Source organism: Saccopteryx leptura, chromosome 6 (assembly GCF_036850995.1).
Source record: "Saccopteryx leptura isolate mSacLep1 chromosome 6, mSacLep1_pri_phased_curated, whole genome shotgun sequence".
In the NCBI taxonomy this organism is placed as follows: domain Eukaryota; kingdom Metazoa; phylum Chordata; class Mammalia; order Chiroptera; family Emballonuridae; genus Saccopteryx; species Saccopteryx leptura.
In genome coordinates, this window is record NC_089508.1 from 21,144,851 (window position 1) to 21,163,332 (window position 18,482).

The following is an 18,482-nucleotide window of genomic DNA, read 5'->3' on the forward strand; positions in this document are numbered from 1 at the left end:
GGTTAGGATGAGACAGGATAACTGTTCTTTTTTGTTTAATTTTTATTTTTTTGTAATTTCAGTGGCCTGGGTAGGAGTTAAGATGTGACCTTTAGTTCATTCCACTACGTCATTCTTACTCAAGCTTGCTGGTCCATTTAAAGTAGACAAAGGGCCTTTAGTTCCCTTCTTATTCTACATTTTTGGGTGTGTTATTTTCTAAAGACTCCTGATAAACATGCATATTGTCAAAAATTGTGGGAGTTTTTGTGGTCAGATGAGATGTCTAACAACATTTTTCTTTTCTCTTTTCTCCTCCTTTCTGAAAGAAAGGCTGCATTTTTAAAAACAATGTAACAAGAGAATTCAGTATCATCTACCTGTAAAGCACTGAGTAGTACAATACTCAATGTTCGTCTTTTTAATGGAAATAGGCACACTTAAGGAAAAAAAGAAAAAATTGTTGTTATTAAAGATTTAAGTGTGCCCCAGGGACCCTCTATTAAGACTCTGAGTTGTTGCTGTGATCTTAAATGTGTAAAAGACAGTCTGAATCCTAGAGCAGGGCACATGATAGCTTTATAGCTAAACTGCTTTTATGAAAAAAACAAGCTGTAAAGGGCAAAATAACAGTAATAGAAATTCATTGGCATGTGATGTTTTCTTCTCTTTTTATAACTGCTTTTACTGGGTCAGTTTTAATATAATTCTAAGTTGCTTGATCTAAGTCAAATGGAAAAGAAATCCATTGTAGGCTTATACATTTTAAAAAGGTATTAAATGAGTTAAAGTTTATTATTAAGGTTTAAAGAAATGGCTTCTAATTTCCTTTCAGTTAGTTTTTAAAATGTTTCTTCTTGAGGATCATCTGGGTTTTCAGAATGTAAAGTGCATTAATATGTATTTACTAGGTCTTAAGAGTTAGATATTTCTTTCGTCTTTCATTTTAAACTAAATAATATAGAAAGTAGGTTCCATATTCTGGGCTAGAATGTTGCCTGTGTGTTTACTTGTGTACTTACTCACGGTATAGAAGCAGAAGAAATCACGTTCAAGCTTAATGACATTTTTACAGGAGGTAGTAGAAATGCAGTCATTTGCTTTGGGTTCATTGTCAATGCCTCATATTTTCTCCTCTACTGAAAACAATAGAATTTAGATTCTCATTGACTGAATTGTCTAAGACTTACGTATCCTTAGAGTAAAAAGAGAAATAAAAGAGTATTAAACAATATTTTAGGCACCAAGTGGAGCTATAATAGAAAAATATATTATTCTGGAAAGGTGTTATAAATAACTGGTCAGATGTTGAAGGTGGAAAGTGAGGAGAAAAGGAAATTTTATTGCAAATTCCTAGGCATCCAAGAGAATTAGAGGTTCTGTTATATGGAAATTTGGATTTCTAAAAAAATAAATAGTTGACTTTCAGAAGAATTATGTTTTTGTAGGTTGTAATTTCCTGTGCTAGAAATGGAAAACACAATTTGATCAATTAAAATTCAGCTTATTAATTTCTATTCCTTTAACACCAAGTAAAATTAATATTTATACTAATTATAAGAAATGAAAATGAAATATCTTATTAGTGAGAGGACAAGAGCAGTTCTTTCCCACATTGCCCTTGAAGGGCAGTGGATCCTGGAAACTGGCAGGGCCTTTCTCTACAGGGTGGGGTGAGTGGGAGTGTTGGGCATGGTTATGAGTATGAGTGTTCAAAACAGAACTGGAATAGATACAGATTGCTCTACCTAACTTGGATGGGGAGATTTAGAAGCATGTAGGGAAGGTCCAGAAGCTGCAATAAAAACCAGCTAATGAGGCTGGGCAGGATGTAGGGAACAGGGAAGAAGGGTAATAACTGGATGGTGGAGTTGCCCAGGCGAATTTATAGAACACATAATGTTTGTTGGAGATTTGATGAGTGTGAGTACACCTATGTAGTCTTACGTAAATTCTAGATCACTCAAGTGTTTTTGGTGTAAGCAGGGTATCTTGGGGTGAATACAAAGAGGTTCAACATTCTACTTACTGGTGAGCACTGGCATGTGAGTTAACTTGCTAGGAATCTGGGTTACATTAGACTATAAGGTTTGATGGAGGAAAAATTTGTAGGCCAAAAAGAACTAATACTGTTATAGTTGGTCTGGCTTTGAGCTAAAATTGGTGGGTGAAACTTTAATGATACTTGCATAGCTTCAAAATAATCTAGTAAAATATTTGTTAGTTACTTTAGTGGTTTTTACATATTTCCACACATTCTTTGAAAGTCTCCCTCCGGGAGGTGGAGCTTAATTTTTTTCCTTTGAATATGGGCTGGGCTTAGTGACTCTCTTTTAACAAATAGTGTATGGAAAGAAAGAATGCTATCTTTATGGTAAGGAAGTTTGGCAGACACCACCTTACCTTCATTGAACGATCAAGGTTGACATTCCCAGTCCTGAGACATGTTGATCTTGTGTACCCTACAGTGTGATGCAGTTAGAAGGACACCTTTCTCTGGTTGTATCCCTCTCCTCCTTCTGAATTTAGGAGTCTTGTCTGATCATGAGAAGTCATCAGACAAATCCAAGCTGGGGGACATTCCGTAAAATACCTGACCTGAAGTTACCTGGAGTATCTCTTTAAAACAAGAAAAGACTAAGAAACTTTCACAGATTGGAAGCAGCTCCCTAGTACCCTGAATTGGACTTTGGTGCAAAAAAGAATATTTGATAGTTGAGTAAAGGCTGTAGCTTAATGGTTTTGTAACAGTGTTAATAATGTCATAGTTTTGATAAATGTAACATGGTCATATAAGACGTTAATTTTAGGGAACAGTAGGTGAAGGGTATATGGTAACTTTGAGCTATTTTTACAACTGTTCTGTAAACTTTAATTATTTAAAAAATAAAGAAATGTAAAATAATCCCATTCATGAGATTTCTTTTCTAAAGAAAAGGCTAAAATGATGACTTTTGTGAAAACAGCTAAAGGTTATTAAGTCTGGCTTAAACACCAAAATAAATATTAATTTTCTCATAGCATTACACCATGATAATTGTTTTTTTTCGGAGAGAAAGACAACTTGGTACTTGAGAAAATATGGCAATTAATAAAGAGAAGAGAGACTGACCAGGCGGTGGCGCAGTGGATAGAGCCTTGTCCTGGGATGCTGAGGACCCAAGTTCTAACCCCAAGGTTACCGGTTTGAGCACAGGCTCACCAGCTTGAGCACCGATCGCCAGCTTGAGTGTGGGATCATAGGCATGACCTCATGGTTGCTGGCTTGAGCCCAAGGTCGCTGGCTTGGGGTTACTTGCTCTTTTGGAGCCCCTCGGTCAAGGCACATATGAGAAAACAATCAATGAACAACTAAGGTGCTGCAACGAAGAATTAATGCTTCTCATCTCTCCCCTTCTAGCCTGTCTGTCCCTGTCTGTTCCTCTCTCTTTTTCGCTTAAAAAAAAAATTAAAAAAAATAAAGATGGGAGAAATCTGGAATACTTTCATGTATGTGATGAAAAGAATTGGCCAATTGCAAAGTGAAATTGTTATTCAGAGATTATAAAGGAATATTTATCCATTCAATATCATGTTTACCACCTAAAATATACCAAGCACTATGTTAGAACTAAAATGTGATCGTGTCAGTTTGAGGTTTCTGACCTTCTGACACACCAAAAGTTTTGTGTTACTTTTTGGAAATGTAAGCCTCTGGATAAACAAAGATTATTTGAATATCTATGTAAGTAAAATTAGGCATATAAATGAGTTAAACATATTGTTAATGCATTAAAGTATGAAAACACTTCGGAAATCTTAATATAACTTCATTTTCTTTTATGTAAAGTGTTATAGGATTTTCAAAATGTGAGTTTTGGAAACTGTGAGAAAGGGACAGAAATGGATTAATTCCAGTTAGTAAAATGGAAAAAAATTTCATTATTGGAGAATTTTTCAACAAGCCAAAATTGACTAGATTATGCATATAGAAATAAATATTATTATAAATTTTACCCTGCAATAAAGAACAAAAGCAAACATCAAAGTCACCTGAAAGTATTATGATTGTAATACTTTATCAATGTTAACTATTCAGTAATCATTATAGTTGTCTTTTATTGTACATTTTAATGTTTTACAGTATCAAATCATTTAGTCTTCATACCCACCTTGTAAGGTTGATATTATTTCTGCATGGAGAGGCGAACGGCCTGAGTCTCCGTCCTGTCTCTGTCACTGACGGGGTGAATGCCCTAGCTTGGGTGGGCAAGTTATTCAGCTACTTGCAGCCCAGTTTCCCCCTTAATAAAATGGGCTTAGTAATAACACATCAAATTTTAAAGATTAAATGTTATACTCAACATATGTAATGTATTTCTTTAATATATGTAAGAAGAAGAAGAATGCCTGGATATGGTAAACACTATAAAGTGTTATTATATTGCTATACTCAAACCAAAATTATTTTTCATTCTGATGATGTTTCTTTCCTCAATTGCTTATAATTAGTGGGAGTAGGAGTTGTCGTGGCAGAGGGAATTGTCATTTCATGGACAGGGGGCGGTGGTGGTTTTACATGCATGTATGTTACTCGTCTATAGCACAGTGCCTGGCATGTTATAAACACACATAGAAGTTATCTGTTGGATATGTAAATTCATGAAATTGAATATGATTGATTATACTTACATCAAAAGATTTTTTTTCAAAAGGGTTTTTAATATATTCTGCAGTTTCCCTAAAAATCACTTTTCTATTGAGCACCAAAAATCCTGTTGGAAAAGACTCCTGGCAGTTTGACTTTCTCAGTCTGGATGGCTTCTGCACATCCACCTTCTAAGTCTAAATGCTGAAATTGTCAAAAAATTTTCTGAACAAATGGGATGCCTTTTAGATGTCATGAAAATTTTCCCAAGTGTAAATTTATTTTTAAGTTTAATTTTAACATAGAAACAAACCCAAACAAATAGTTTTCTTGTTTCTAAGAAAACTGTTAGCTGCCTGCACTTTCTAATTGTGTAACCAAATACCGAAAGTTGGGAGAAGTGTGAAACTAGGTGTGGAAACTGATTACGGACTGGAAGTTGCTTATATTTGGTGTCAACTGAAATGTTCTTAGGACTTCAGTGAATGAGCAGGTTGTAATTCATGCAACTCATATTCGTCTTTCTCAGCCTTTTCTTAATAAGTCCTAGTAGAGTCTTTTAGTTTTATATGTATTTTGGTCTACTATATATTTCCCCATCTCATTCATTCTAGGCGTTGAAGAAACAAGAAGCTAAAGCAGATGAAGATGAGGGAGTAATGAAAAATAAGCTAAGACAAACGGAAACGGAGAAGACTCAAGTAAGATTCTTAAAGTTAACTTTCAAAACATAATGCTTTTTGGGGCTACTGGTATTTGTTGAATGCCTTGTAATCATTTGCTGGAATGTGGTGAAGCCTTTATGCATTTATGTGGAATCGCTTGGTTTGAAGGCTCTGCCACTTTGCTACTTGCTCTTAGAAACACGTACAGGTCATTTGCAACCTGATCATCTGGCCACTCTCTTTTCTAGAGGTGAGTGAAACTTTGCTGTTCCTTACTGGAAAACACTAAACAACCTTGCCCTTGCTGCTGGGTTAGGACAGCCTGTTGTTTAAAGGCTGGGCATTTTGGACATATTCATTTTCATTACAGAAGACAGTCCTAGAGGAACAATCCTCTGTTCTCATTAAAGACTAAAGACTTTTGACATATATTTATGTCTGTGACCCTATGGAACTTAGCATGTTAGAATTAGAAAGGAATTCAGAGGCCACAAACTCTTCTCAGTTTGCAAAGGAGTAGATTTATGGATGAGCACAAGGTAATAATGAATGATAAAGTGAAAATTCACCCTTGATGTTCTTTACTTTATTATTGCTTTTTATATTTAAAATTACTTTCTTTCTTTATTTGGTTCGCAATTTCAAGGTAAATGTTGTGTCCATGCTTCCTTTACTGTAAAGAAGGTATTATCAGAGTGTCAGGTCTGCCCTTTGGGAATCAGGACAGCTGACCCAGGATCATGACAGAAATGGGCCTTTCTAGATTTTGAAACTGTTTCTTCCTAGAAACAAGAGAATAGGTCAGAAATATTTTATGTTGATTTTATTTCACATCATATAATTAAAAAGATTTTATTGATTGATTGCTTTTAGAGAAAGAGGAAAGGAGAGTGAGAGAGAGAGAGAGAGAGAGAGAGAGAGAGGAACATTGATTTGTTGTTCTACTTCTTAGGTATTCATTGGTTGGCTCTTATATGTGTCCTGACCAGGAGTCAAACCCACAACCTCGGCTCCTTGGGATGATGTCATGCTCTAAGCAACTGAGCTACCTAGCCAAGGCTACATATAGTTTACTTTTTAAAAAATATGACATGTATTTTCTGAGCCACATATATAGTTAACCAAAAACTTACATGACTGGATTAAAATGATTTTAAAATAGATTCATAGGGTGTTGCAAAACAAAATCTACAGTTAGGTCAATTGTGCCTTTCACTCAGTTTCCCTCAATGGTAACATTTTGCACAATTGTCATTCAATATCAAAGTCAGGAAATCAACAGTAGTACAATCCACAGAGCTTATGCAGCTTTATGTGCACCATTGGTGTGTTGAGAGTGTGTGTGTCATTCTGTGCAGTTTTACCTCGTGTAGATTCGTGTTCCTGGCCCGTGGTCAGGATGCAGGGCTATTCCATCATATTACTCCTTGGTAGCAATACCTACCACATGTACAATTTTTAAAGGACTAACGTGTACATAGTAGGAAGATGAGGAGAACGAATGTTTGATAAAGAAATGTTTGCCCCGTTAAGCAGGTAGTCTTTCAGATACAGAAAGTTATCGCAGGTAATAAATAGCTCTCTTTCTGTTACAGACTCCCTTTCTAAGTTCTTTCACGCAGGTAAGGGGAAAGTAGAAATTTCCAGAGTCTGCTGTGTTGTGATTGCTGTTAGCTCAAAATAATCCTTATGCCAAAAAGGCATATTTTGGGGTGGTATATTCTGTTGCCCTTCACATCCTGTTATATTTTTCAACTTGAAGTAAACTAAGCGATTTCAGTCTTTGTAGGGTATTTAGTCACCTAACTGGTACATTTTTTAAGGCTATTTATCTAAGAGTAGTATTATTCAGGAAATTTTAAATGTTTTATTCTGAACTTAGACGTTTTAAAATTTTAGGAATGTTATGTATATTGGAAATATGAGGAGTCTAAGAATATGTAAAATCATTGGTTGGATGAAATATACTTTGAGTCATTAGGTCTCTGGAGTTTTTATTCTAATTCAGTTCATATGATAAATGTACTAATGGAGAGGGAAAATTGCTTTAGAATTTAGATTAAAATGACCCTCAGAGGTTGTTTGATATAAAAATTCTTATTTTGGAGGTAACAGAAAGGAGGCCTAAGGAGAAGAGATTTAAGCAAGGTCGTAGCTGAGATGGAACTGACTAGAGCCCCAGTCCTCTTGAAGTCTGGTCTGGTTCACTTTTTGTTATACAGTTAACATTTATTTTTATTTTTTATTGGTTTTAATTTATTGTGTTTACATAGACTCTACTGTTGCCCTGAATGCATCCCCCTCCCCCGCATTCCCCTCAACATCTCATTTGCCCCGTCCCCATAGCGCCCTTGCCCCTTCCCTTCAGGTTTATCCCATCCTGTCATCCCCTTTCCCTCTGTCCTCTTTTCCTCTGGTCCCATGATCTTTCCTCTGTCTCAATTCCGTTCCTCAGTTCACATAGTTCATTGGATTCCTCAAATGAGTGAGGTCATATGATATTTTTCTTTTTTTGCCTGGCTTATTCACTTAACATAATAGTTTCCAGGTTTATCCATGTTGTCGCAAAAGGTAAGATTTCTTTCTTTTTCATGGCCCCATAGTATTCCATTGTATATATATACCACTACTTTTTAATCCACTCATCCACAGACGGACACTTGGGCTGTTTCCAGATCTTTGCTATTGTGAACAATGCTGCCATAAACATGGGGGTGCATTTCTCCTTTTAAAACAGTGCTGTGGTATTCTTGGGGTATATTCCTAAAAGTGGGATAGCTGGGTTGAAAGGCAGTTCGATTTTTAATTTTTTGAGGAATCTCCATACTGTTTTCCACAGTGGCTGCACCAGTCTGCATTCCCATGAGCAGTGCGGAGGGTTCCCTTTTCTACACATCCTTGCCAGCACTTATTCTGTGTTGTTTTGTTGATGAGCTCCATTCTGACTAGTGTGAGATGATATCTCATTGTGGTTTTAATTTGCATTTCTCTAATGATTAGTGATGTTGAGCATTTTTTATATGCCTATTGGCCATCTGTATGTCCTCTTTGGAGAAGTGACTATTCATTTCTTTAGACCATTTTTTGATTATATTGTTTATCTTCTTGGTGTTGAGTTTTACAAGTTCTTTATAAATTTTGGTTATTAACCCCTTATTAGACATATTGTCAAATATGTTCTCTCATTGTATAGTTTGTTTTTTTATTCTGTTCTTATTGTCTTTAGCTGTGCAAAAGCTTTTTAGTTTGATATAGTCCCATTTGTTTATCCTATCTTTTATTTCACTTGCTCGTGGAGATAAATCGGCAAATATAAATACATTGCTGCGAGAGATGTCAGAGAGCTTACTGCCTATGTTTTCTTCTAAGATGCTTATGGTTTCATGGCTTTCATTTTAGTCTTTTATCCATTTTGAGTTTATTTTTGTGAATGGTGTAAGTTGGTGGTCTAGTTTCATTTTTTTGCAGGTAGCTGTCCTATTTTCCCAACAACATTTATTGAAGAGGCTGTCTTTACTCCATTGTATACTCTTACCTCCTTTGTCAAATATCAGTTGTCCATAAAGGTGTGGGTTTATTTCTGGGTTCTCTGTTCTGTTCCATTGATCTATATGCCTGTTCTTATGCCAGTACCAGGCTGTTTTGAATACAATGGCCTTGTAGTATAACTTGATATCAGGAAGTGTGATGCCTCCCACTTTATTCTTTTTTTTCAAGATTGCTGAGGCTATTCGTGTTCTCTTTTGGTTTCATATAAATTTTTGGAATATGTGTTCTATATCTTTGAAGTATGTCATTGGTATTTTAATTGGTACTGCATTGAATTTATAAATTGCTTTGGGTAATATAGACGTTCTAATGATGTTTATTCTTCCTAACCATGAGCACGGTATATGTTTCCACTTGTTTGTATCTTCCTTGATTTCTTTTCTCAATGTTTTATAATTTTCTGAGTATTAGTCTTTAATCTCCTTGGTTAAATTTACTCCTAGGTACTTTATTTTTTTGGTTGTAATAGTGAAGGGGATTGTTTCCTTAATTTCTCTGACAGTTCATTGTTGGTGTATAAAAATGCCTCTGATTTCTGAGTATTAATTTTATATCTTGCCACCTTGCTAAATTCATTTATCACGTCCAGTATTTTGACTGAGACTTTAGGGTTTTCTATATACAATATCATATCATCTGCAAATAATGATAGTTTTACATCTTCCTTTCCAATTTGGATGCCTTTTATTTCTTCTTCTTATCTGATTGCTGTGGCTAGGACTTCCAAACTATGTTGAATAAGAGTGGTGAAAGGGGACACCCCTGCCTTGTTCCTGATCTTAAGAGGATTGCTTTTAATTTTTGCCCATTGAGTATGATGTTGGCTGTGGGTTTGTCATAGATGACCTTTATCATGTTAAGGTATGTTTTCTGTATTCCAACTTTGCTGAGAGTTTTGATCATGAATGGGTGCTGGATTTTATTAAATGCTTTTTCTGCATCTATTGAAATTATCATGTGGTTTTTCTCCTTCCGTTTGTTTATGTGATGAATCACATTGATTGATTTGTGAATATTGTACCAGCCTAGCCTCCTCAGAATAAATCTCACTTGATCATGGTGTATGATTATTTTCATATATTCCTGGATCTGGTTTGCTAATATTTTGAGGATTTTAGCATCTAAATTCATCAGGTATATTAGTCTATAATTTTCTTTCTTTGTGTTGTCTTTGCCTGGTTTTGGAATCAGAATAATTTCATCTTATAAAAGAAGCTTGGAAGTCTTCCTTCCTCTTGCATTTTTTGAAATAGCTGGAGGATAGGAGTTAGTTCTTTGAATATTTGGTAGAATTCACTTGTGAAGCCATCTGGCCCAGGCTTTTGTTTGTTAGGAGTTTTTTGATAACTGTTTCAATCTCATTTGTTGAAATCGGTCTGTTTAGGTTTTCTGATTCTTCCAGATTGATTTTTAAAAAATTATATGTTTCAAGTAATTTGTCCACGTCATCTAGGTTGTCTTTTTTGGCATACAGTTCTTTATAGTATTTTCTTACAATCCTTTGTATTTCTGCTGTGTTTGTTGTTATTTCTCCATTCTTATTTCTAATTTTGTTTATTTGAGTCCTTTCTCTTTTTTTCTTGCTGAGTCTATTTAAAGGTTCATCAATCTTGTTTACCTTTTCAAAGAACCAATGAAGCTCCTGGTTTCATTGATCCTCTGTGTTCTTAGCTTCTATGTCATTTTTTTTCGCTCTGGTCTTTATTATTTTCTTTCTTCTACTTCCTGTGGGCTTTAATTACTGTTCTTCTTCTAGTTCTTTTAGATGCAGGGTTATTTATTTGAGCTTCTTCTAGCTTCTTAATGTATGCTTGTAATGCTATGAACTTCCCTCTCAGTACTGCTTTTGCTGTGTCCCATAAATTTTGAGTTGTTGTATGCTCATATCATTTGTTTCTAGGAATTTTAAAATTTCTTCTTTGATCTCCTTGTTTAACCCATTCGTTATTTAATAACATGCTATTTAGTTTCCAAGTATTTGAGTATTTTTCAGTTTTTCTATTGTGGTTGGTTTCTAGTTTCATGCCATTGTGATCAGAGAAAATGCTTGATATGATTTCAGTCTTTTTACATTTGTTGAGATTGCTTTTGTGCCTTAACAGGTGGTCTATCCTAGAGAATGTACCATGACCACTTGAAAAGAATGTATATTCTGCTGCTATAGGGTGAAAGATTCTGAAGACATCTATTAAATCTGATGATCTAGTGTGTCCTTTAAGTCTGCTGTTTCTTTGTTAATTTTCTTTCTTGAGAATCTATCTAGTGATGTTAGTGGGATATCGAAATTCCTTACTATTATAATATTGCTGTTGATCTCGCCCTTTATATCCATCAAAGTCTGCTTTATATAATATATTTAGGTGCTCCTATATTAGGTGCATAGATATTTATAACAGTTATATCTTCCTGTTGGATTGCTCCCTTTATCATTATGTAGTGACCTTCTTTATCTCTTACTATAGCCTTTGTTTTAAAGTCCATTTTGTCTGATATAAGTATTGCTATCCCAGCTTTTTTTTCATTTCCATTAGCGTAAAATATTTTTTCCATCCTTTTATCTTCAGTCTATGTGCATCTTTTGTTTTAAGGTGTGTCTCTTGTAGACAGCATATATATGGGTTCTGTTTTCTTATCCTCGCAGCTACCCTGTGTCTTTTGATCAGATCATTTAATCCATTTACATTTAAGGTTATTATTGATATGTAGTTGTTTATTGCCATTTTATTCTTTAAAACTGCATTCCTCTTTTGCTATATTTTTTTTTCACCTTTGATCTGTTTACAACAGGCCCCTTAGCATTTCTTGCAGCATTGGTTTGGTTGTAGTGAATTCCTTGAGTTTTTTTTTTTGTCTGGAAAGTTTTTTATTTCTCCTTCAATTTTAAATGATAGCCTTGCTGGATAAAGTAGTCTTGGTTGGAGGCTCTTTTTCTACATTACTTTGAATATTTCTTGCCATTCCCTTCTGGCCTCGTTTCTGTTGAAAAGTCGGAAGTCATCCTTATGGGGGCTGCTTTGTAGGTAATAGCCTTTTTTTCTCTAGCAGCTTTTAATATTTTCTCTTTATCACTAAGTTTTGGTATTTTAATTATGATGTGTCTTGGTATAGATTTCTTTGGGTTTCTCTTTAATGGAGTTCTCTGTGCTTCTTGAACTTGTGAGACGTTTTCCTGCCTTAATTTAGGGAAGTTTTCAGCTATGATATGTTTGAACAAAGTCTCTATCCCTTGTTTTTTCCCTTAGTCTTCAGGAACCCCTATGATGCGGATGCTATTTCTCTTCATGTTGTCACAGAGCTCTCTTAGAGTTTCCTCAGACTTTTTGAATCTCTTTTCTTTTTTCTGCTCTGCTTCCATGCCTTCATTTATCTTGTCTTATAACTCGCTGATTCGATTCTCAGCTTCATCCATCCTGCTTTTAATTCCTTCTATTTTAGTCTTCATTTCTGATATTGTATTTGTCATTTCTGACTGATTCTTTTTTATTATTTCAATGTTTTTTTTTATATGTGCTATCTCTTTATTTAGGTATTCATTATGTCCATCTATTGTTGTTCTAAGATCTTTGAGCATCCTAATAATTATTATTTGAAATCTGCATCCAGTAATTTGGTTATATCTGACTCGTTCAAGTCCTTTTTTTGGGATTTCTCTTGATTCGTTTGGGTTTCATTTTTCTGCCTTCCCATTCTGTCTGTGTATAAGAAGTGTGTGGCCACTGGAGTCCAATGGGTGTGGCCTCTGTGTTCCCTAGATGTGGTCTGTCTGCAGGCCTGACACCCCCTCTGCCACTGCCTTGGGCGTTCAGGTATAGGAGTTGCCAGTGCTGGCCTGCTGTAGTAGTCCCTGTGGTTTCCACCTCTCCTTCCCAGGATGGTCTGTGTTCATGTGCTCGGTCTACAAGCCTTGGCTTCCGGCCTCAGCTTTTGCTCAGCTGGGGGTCTCTGCAGTTCCCCGGCTTTCACCTTTCCCCTGTGAGCAGGATTGCAGGTGGGACCACTCTTGCTCACCCGGTCCACAGCTGGGTTAGACTGCTTTTGTGCACCCCGTCTGCTCTTGCCGGATGAGACTAAACTCACACCAGGCCTCAGTCGTGGCAGGCCTGGCTTCCGCCCCCACTGATGGTACCACGTTTCTGTGTCCCGATTCTGCCTGCCCACTAGGGAGCCCTCAGTAGTGTGGATGGGTGTGTTGCTGCTTAGACCTCAGCACTCAATACTGTATTCCTGAAGGCTCTCTCCTTCTAAGCGACTCTGCTCTGAGTGCTGCAGGAGAGCTTGTTTGGCTGGTGTCCTGCTTCCCTTTGCTGGTATTGCTGGTTCCAGGGGAAATATTTACTTTAGATTTGGGGAGTGACTCAGCCCAGGGGTTAGAGTGGCTGTTCCTCAAAGGGTTTTTCCCTGTGCCTCCTAGATTACATTCTCTTCTTGTTAATCTGGTGCTCTCAACTCTCCCAGTTTCCCAGAGTCCTGGGTTAGTGGTTGTCAAAGAGGTTTTCTACACAGTCCCTTCAAGAAGAATCCTGGGTCTGAGAAATCTGACTCTTTTTCACAAACAGTATTGTGCCTTGTTTTGCAGCTAAACACTGTCCATATACTTCTTCTAGGCTCTGGGGCTGAAGGCTGGGGCTTTGTTCCTGGGGCCCAGGACCCTCCCCTCTCCTCTGAACTTGCTTCCCGCAATGCGAGTCCCTCCTGGCTGCTGTTTGCTCCCAGGAGCTGGGAAACCCTCTCTGTGTTTCTGCTTTTCCTACCAGTCTCAGTATGGCTTCTTCAGTGTTCCTTGGTTAAAGAGTCCTCTTAGTTTAGTCCAAAGTTGGTTTTTCCAGATGATGGTTTTTAAAATTAAGTTATAACCCACTTTGGTTCTGGGAGGTGGAAGTTGGTATGTCCGCCTACTCCATCGCCATCTTGCCACCCCCCCCCCCACCGTCCTTTCTTGATTGAGTCATGAGACAGCCGCACTGGGGTCCAAGCACACCTCCTTCCTTGACACGTCCCTGCAGGGCACTCCCCTCCTTGTCTACCTCCTTTCTGGCTTATAGTTAACATTATTCTAATGGAAAGCATGAATAAGTGATTATAGCAAAATATTTGTCCTTTCATATTATTTTCTGAAAGCTTTTCCACTTCTGTCCACGTAAACTGCACTCCTATAATTTACCTAACTTGTGTCTAATTGGACATTTTTCTTTGTGCTTTGTTGCCTTTGTAGCTTGAACAGGAACTGGAGCTGTCTCGAAGGTTGTTGAACCAGTCAGAAGGCAGCAGAGAAACACTTTTGCATCAGGTAAGTCTATGCAAGCTATGATAATCTGCTTTTACATTCAATCAGGGTTGAGTCTCTTTCTCTATTAAATGTCTTTGTGAAAGGAAAAGCATAGGTCTAGAAAAAAATTTTCCTAAGGAATGTATATCAGCATATATAAATAAGAGAGGAAATCCTTTCAGAAAGATTCAGGGAAAGCTAGTAGAAACGCCAGCCCAAGTTTCCACTGTGACCATGTATCTTGCTGGATGGCTGCTCCAATTCAGGACTTATCTCTCTTAGCATAGGCAGTGTAAAAGCGCGACTCAGTGTGTAAGATAAAATTTTCCCAGGGGCTTAATTTTCTTCAAGGAGGCATTGGAGAGTGAAGGAGGAAGCAGAATACATAAAATACATAAAATAAACATGTTCAAGTTACTTTGAATGTGTCATTGTCATACAGTCACGTTTTCAAGATGCTACGTGCTCTTTTCAACCAAAGCTAAGTCTTACTTTTAAAGCATAGCATTTTTTCAGCCCATTAGCACATAGTGGGAGTTTGGTACTTCTGATATTTCAAATTCAATAACTTGAAATAGCCATTTTACATATGTTGGATAAGGGCTTGAGGATTTCTAACTGTCTCTGTTTGTGTTTAATATAAAATGCAGTTGTACCTTCCTCTATTTTGAGATGTGGGTTGCATAACTTACTACATAATATGCTAGGGAGGCAAAGATGTCAGAAATCATATAGATATTCAGAAAGAATATTATGTTTTGACAATTAATACTAAAAATACACTGTAGCACCTGTTTCATAAAACCTTTAAAAATGTTCCTTGGCTTTGGTCTGCAGTCAGTGGTCCATTGGAATTGATGTTGGCAGAATTCAGACTTTCTTTTTTGGAAGTTTATACTTGTATTTAATTCCATTTTGATTTTTTTCATAACTCTGACTGGTACTTTATAATGTCATCTTTTGAAGTAAGGGATTTCCATGTTTAAGTTGTCATTGTGACTTTAGCTGAGTCTTCTTGCTATTGCTCACTTGTTTAATGGTCATTGGGGACATACCTGGTATTTGCCAGGCAGTTTGCTAGTCTCTAGAAATATGAAGAGGAAGAAAATAGTTCTTGACCTCAAGGAGTTTATAGTTTATTCAATAGTGTTTATTGTTTATTTATTTGGAACAGTACTTTGATATCAAAATATGACAACTTATGATCATATGTCTTCAATTAACCAATTAGTAGACCATGTTCATTTAAAAGAAACTGAGTGAAAAATATAAAAACATAGTATAGGGAGTCCTTGGGTTATGACCATCTCGACATACAATGTTTATAGTTTATAACACTCACTCCCGTAAAAACATAAAATAATAGAGGCTTGAGTATTTCACCTTATGCCGTTAGCGTCGTACTTATGGACCACGTGGGCGAACCAGTTTGGCTGTGCATGGCAAAAGAATACACAGTAACGTGGCGTATGAGTGAGGGAGTTGGCATCCCCAGTATGCTTACCTACGCCATTTTGGATTGTTAAAAGTGCAAGTGTTCCATTTCTGTTAGGCTAGGATGTGTTTTGATTTATACCAAAATTTGGTTTATGTCACTGTCATAGGAATGGAACTGTGTTGTAACCCGATGACCCTCTGTACTTAGTTGGAGGCGGTTTGTGTTCATTGTAATAGAGTGAGCTAAGGTTTAAATAAAATATTTTTTAATGCAGTCAAATTCTTTGACACAGTAGACCCAGAGAAGGGGTAAAGATGTTCATTCTTTGTGAAAAGAATGGGAGGAATAAAGAAATGGAGCAAGGGACTATTCTACTGTGTTTGGCATGAAAAGGAGGCGAACTTGACTTCACCTTGTGCTTGCCATAACCCAGTAGAAATAAATTTTTTCCCTAGGAAAATATTTATATATAATTTGTAATGAACTTGTGAGTTCAATTATTCTTTATTTATCTTTTAAAATTGACAAAAGTTTAATTTTGACTACGTTTTCAGGTAGAAGAACTTCGTGCACAACTTATGAAAGCAGAAGGTGATCGAAAGGGTTTATATCAAGTATCTCAGATTTCCAAGCAACACTTAAACCATCAGGATGAACAAGGAGAATCCTGGAGGTTTAGGAGAGGTATAACCCTGATTTGTAAATATGTAGGTCTCTTTTGACCTTTCTCAAGTACCTTCAGAATTGCATCCCTTATGTTGTGCTTTCGTTGTCTTATCTATCTCTTACCTACCACAGGTTTTCAAGCACCTTAATAGTGTCATATTCAATTTTTTTTAAACAGACTTTATTCTTTAGTTTTGTTTATAGCAATATTGAGCAGAAGGTTGAGAGATTTCCCATATACCCTCTATTCTCAAACATGCATAGCCTCCCTGTTTATCAGCTTCCCGCTGATAGTGTGTGTTTGTTGTAAGTGACGCACCTGCACTGACGCATCGTTATCATTCGAAGTTGAATAGGTTATGTTAGGATTCCGTCTTGGTGTTGTGCATTCTGTGGGATTGGACAAATATGTAATTTTAACATCTGTTTGTCATTATTATATTATAGAGTAGTTTCTCTATCCTGAAAATCCTCTGTATTCCACATTTTCATCTCTGTCCCCCTTAACATCTGATAATCATAGATCTTTCTACAGTCTCCATAGTTTTGCCTTTCCAGAATCTCATACAGTTGGAATCATATGGTATATATATAATTTTTCAGATTGACTTCTTTCACTTAATATGCCTTTAAGTTTCGGTTATGTATTTTTATGACTTGGTAGTGTGCTGCCTCTCTTTCTCTCTCATTTTTAAACATTGTATGAATGTACCACAGTTTTTTCATTTACCTACTGAAAGCCATGTTGGTTGCTTCTAAGTTTTGGCAATTACGAGTAAACTAAACATCTGTGTGCAGAGTTTTGTGTGAATATGTAAGTTTTCTTGTTTGGATAAATACCAAAGACTATGATTGCTGCATTAAATGGTAGGAGTATGTTTTCTTCTGTAAGAATCTTCCAAACCATCTTTTAAAGTGGTTGTGCCATTTTTCATACCCAACAGCACCAATTGCTCTTGTCAGTTTTCTGGATTTTGGCCACTTTAATAGGTTTGTAGTGGCATCTTGTTGTTTTAATTTGCATTTTCCTGATAACATGATATAGAACAGCTTTATTATGCTTATTTGCCATCTGTATATCTCCTTTGGTGAGGTATTGGTTAAAGTTTTTGCTTCATTTTTTGTTATGTTGTTTGTTTTCTTACTGTTGAGTTTTAAGAGTCCTTTGTATATTTTGGATAATGATCTTTTATCAGATATGTCTTTGCAAATAATTTCACAGAGTCTGTGGCTTGTCTTTTCATTCTCTTGATGTCTTTTACAGAGCTGAAAAATTTAATTATAATGAAATGTAGCTTATCAATTATTTCTTTTATGAATTATGACTTTAGAATTGTATCTAAAAAGTTATTGCCAATAAAACCAAGGTCACCCCAATTTTTTTCCTATCTTCTAAGTGTTTTATAATTTTGAGTTTTACATTTAGCTCTGTGATCCATTTTGAATTAATTTTTGCAGAAGATGTAAGGTATGTCTAAATTCACTTTTTTACATATGGGTGTACAGTTGTTTCAGCACCGTTTGTTGAAGGATTATCTTTTTTTCCATTGCATTGCTTTTGCTTTGTTTTCAAAGATCAGTTGACTGCTTTTATGTAGGTCTATTTCTGAGCTTTCTGTTCTGTTCCATTCACCTTTTTCACCAGTGCCACACTGTGTTGATTATTGCAGCTTTACTGTAGTCTTGAAGTTGCATAGTGTCAGTCCTCCAGCTTTGTTCTTCTCGTTCAATGTTGTATTGGCTATTCTGGATCCTTTGATCTCCATATAACTTTAATCATTTTGTTGATATCCACAAAATAACTTTCTGGGATTTTGATTTGGATTGCATTGAATCTATTAGATTATGTTGGGAAGAACTGATATTTCGATGATATTGAGTGTTCCTACCCATGAACATGGAATATCTCTCCCTTCACAGTATTTCCTCATGTATAAAACATTTCCATGTATAAGATGCACCTTAATTTTGGTACCCAAAATTTGGAAAAAAATGTATTACATAAAGTTATTGAACTCAAGTTTATTCATCATAAAATTCATACTACTTCTCATCACTGTCAAAACTCCCATCCATTAGCTTGTCCTCATCTGTGTCTGATGACGAATCATTGTCTTCATATATTGCCTCGTCCTCAGTTCCACCTATGGCATTTGAAATGCCACAACCACTGTATGAGACGCACCCAGTTTTTAGACCCCAAATTTTTCAAAAAAGGTGTGTCTTATACATGGGGAAATATGGTATTTGTTGCAAGTTTTGTTCATCAAATCTTGTTATTTTGGGGAAAGA

General features: G+C 36.1%; 1 protein-coding gene across 4 annotated transcripts in view; it reads left to right on the plus strand.

The window, feature by feature from the left end:
• CEP128 (centrosomal protein 128) overlaps nucleotides 1-18,482 on the plus strand; it is a 412,477-nt gene that overhangs the window by 99,345 nt on the left and 294,650 nt on the right. For all 4 annotated transcript variants that reach the window (XM_066342939.1, XM_066342940.1, XM_066342941.1 and 1 more), the window contains 3 exons: nucleotides 5,221-5,307; nucleotides 14,033-14,107; nucleotides 16,079-16,208. In XM_066342939.1, coding sequence (XP_066199036.1) covers nucleotides 5,221-5,307; nucleotides 14,033-14,107; nucleotides 16,079-16,208 — 292 coding nt within the window. The remainder of the gene's footprint in view (nucleotides 1-5,220; nucleotides 5,308-14,032; nucleotides 14,108-16,078; nucleotides 16,209-18,482) is intronic.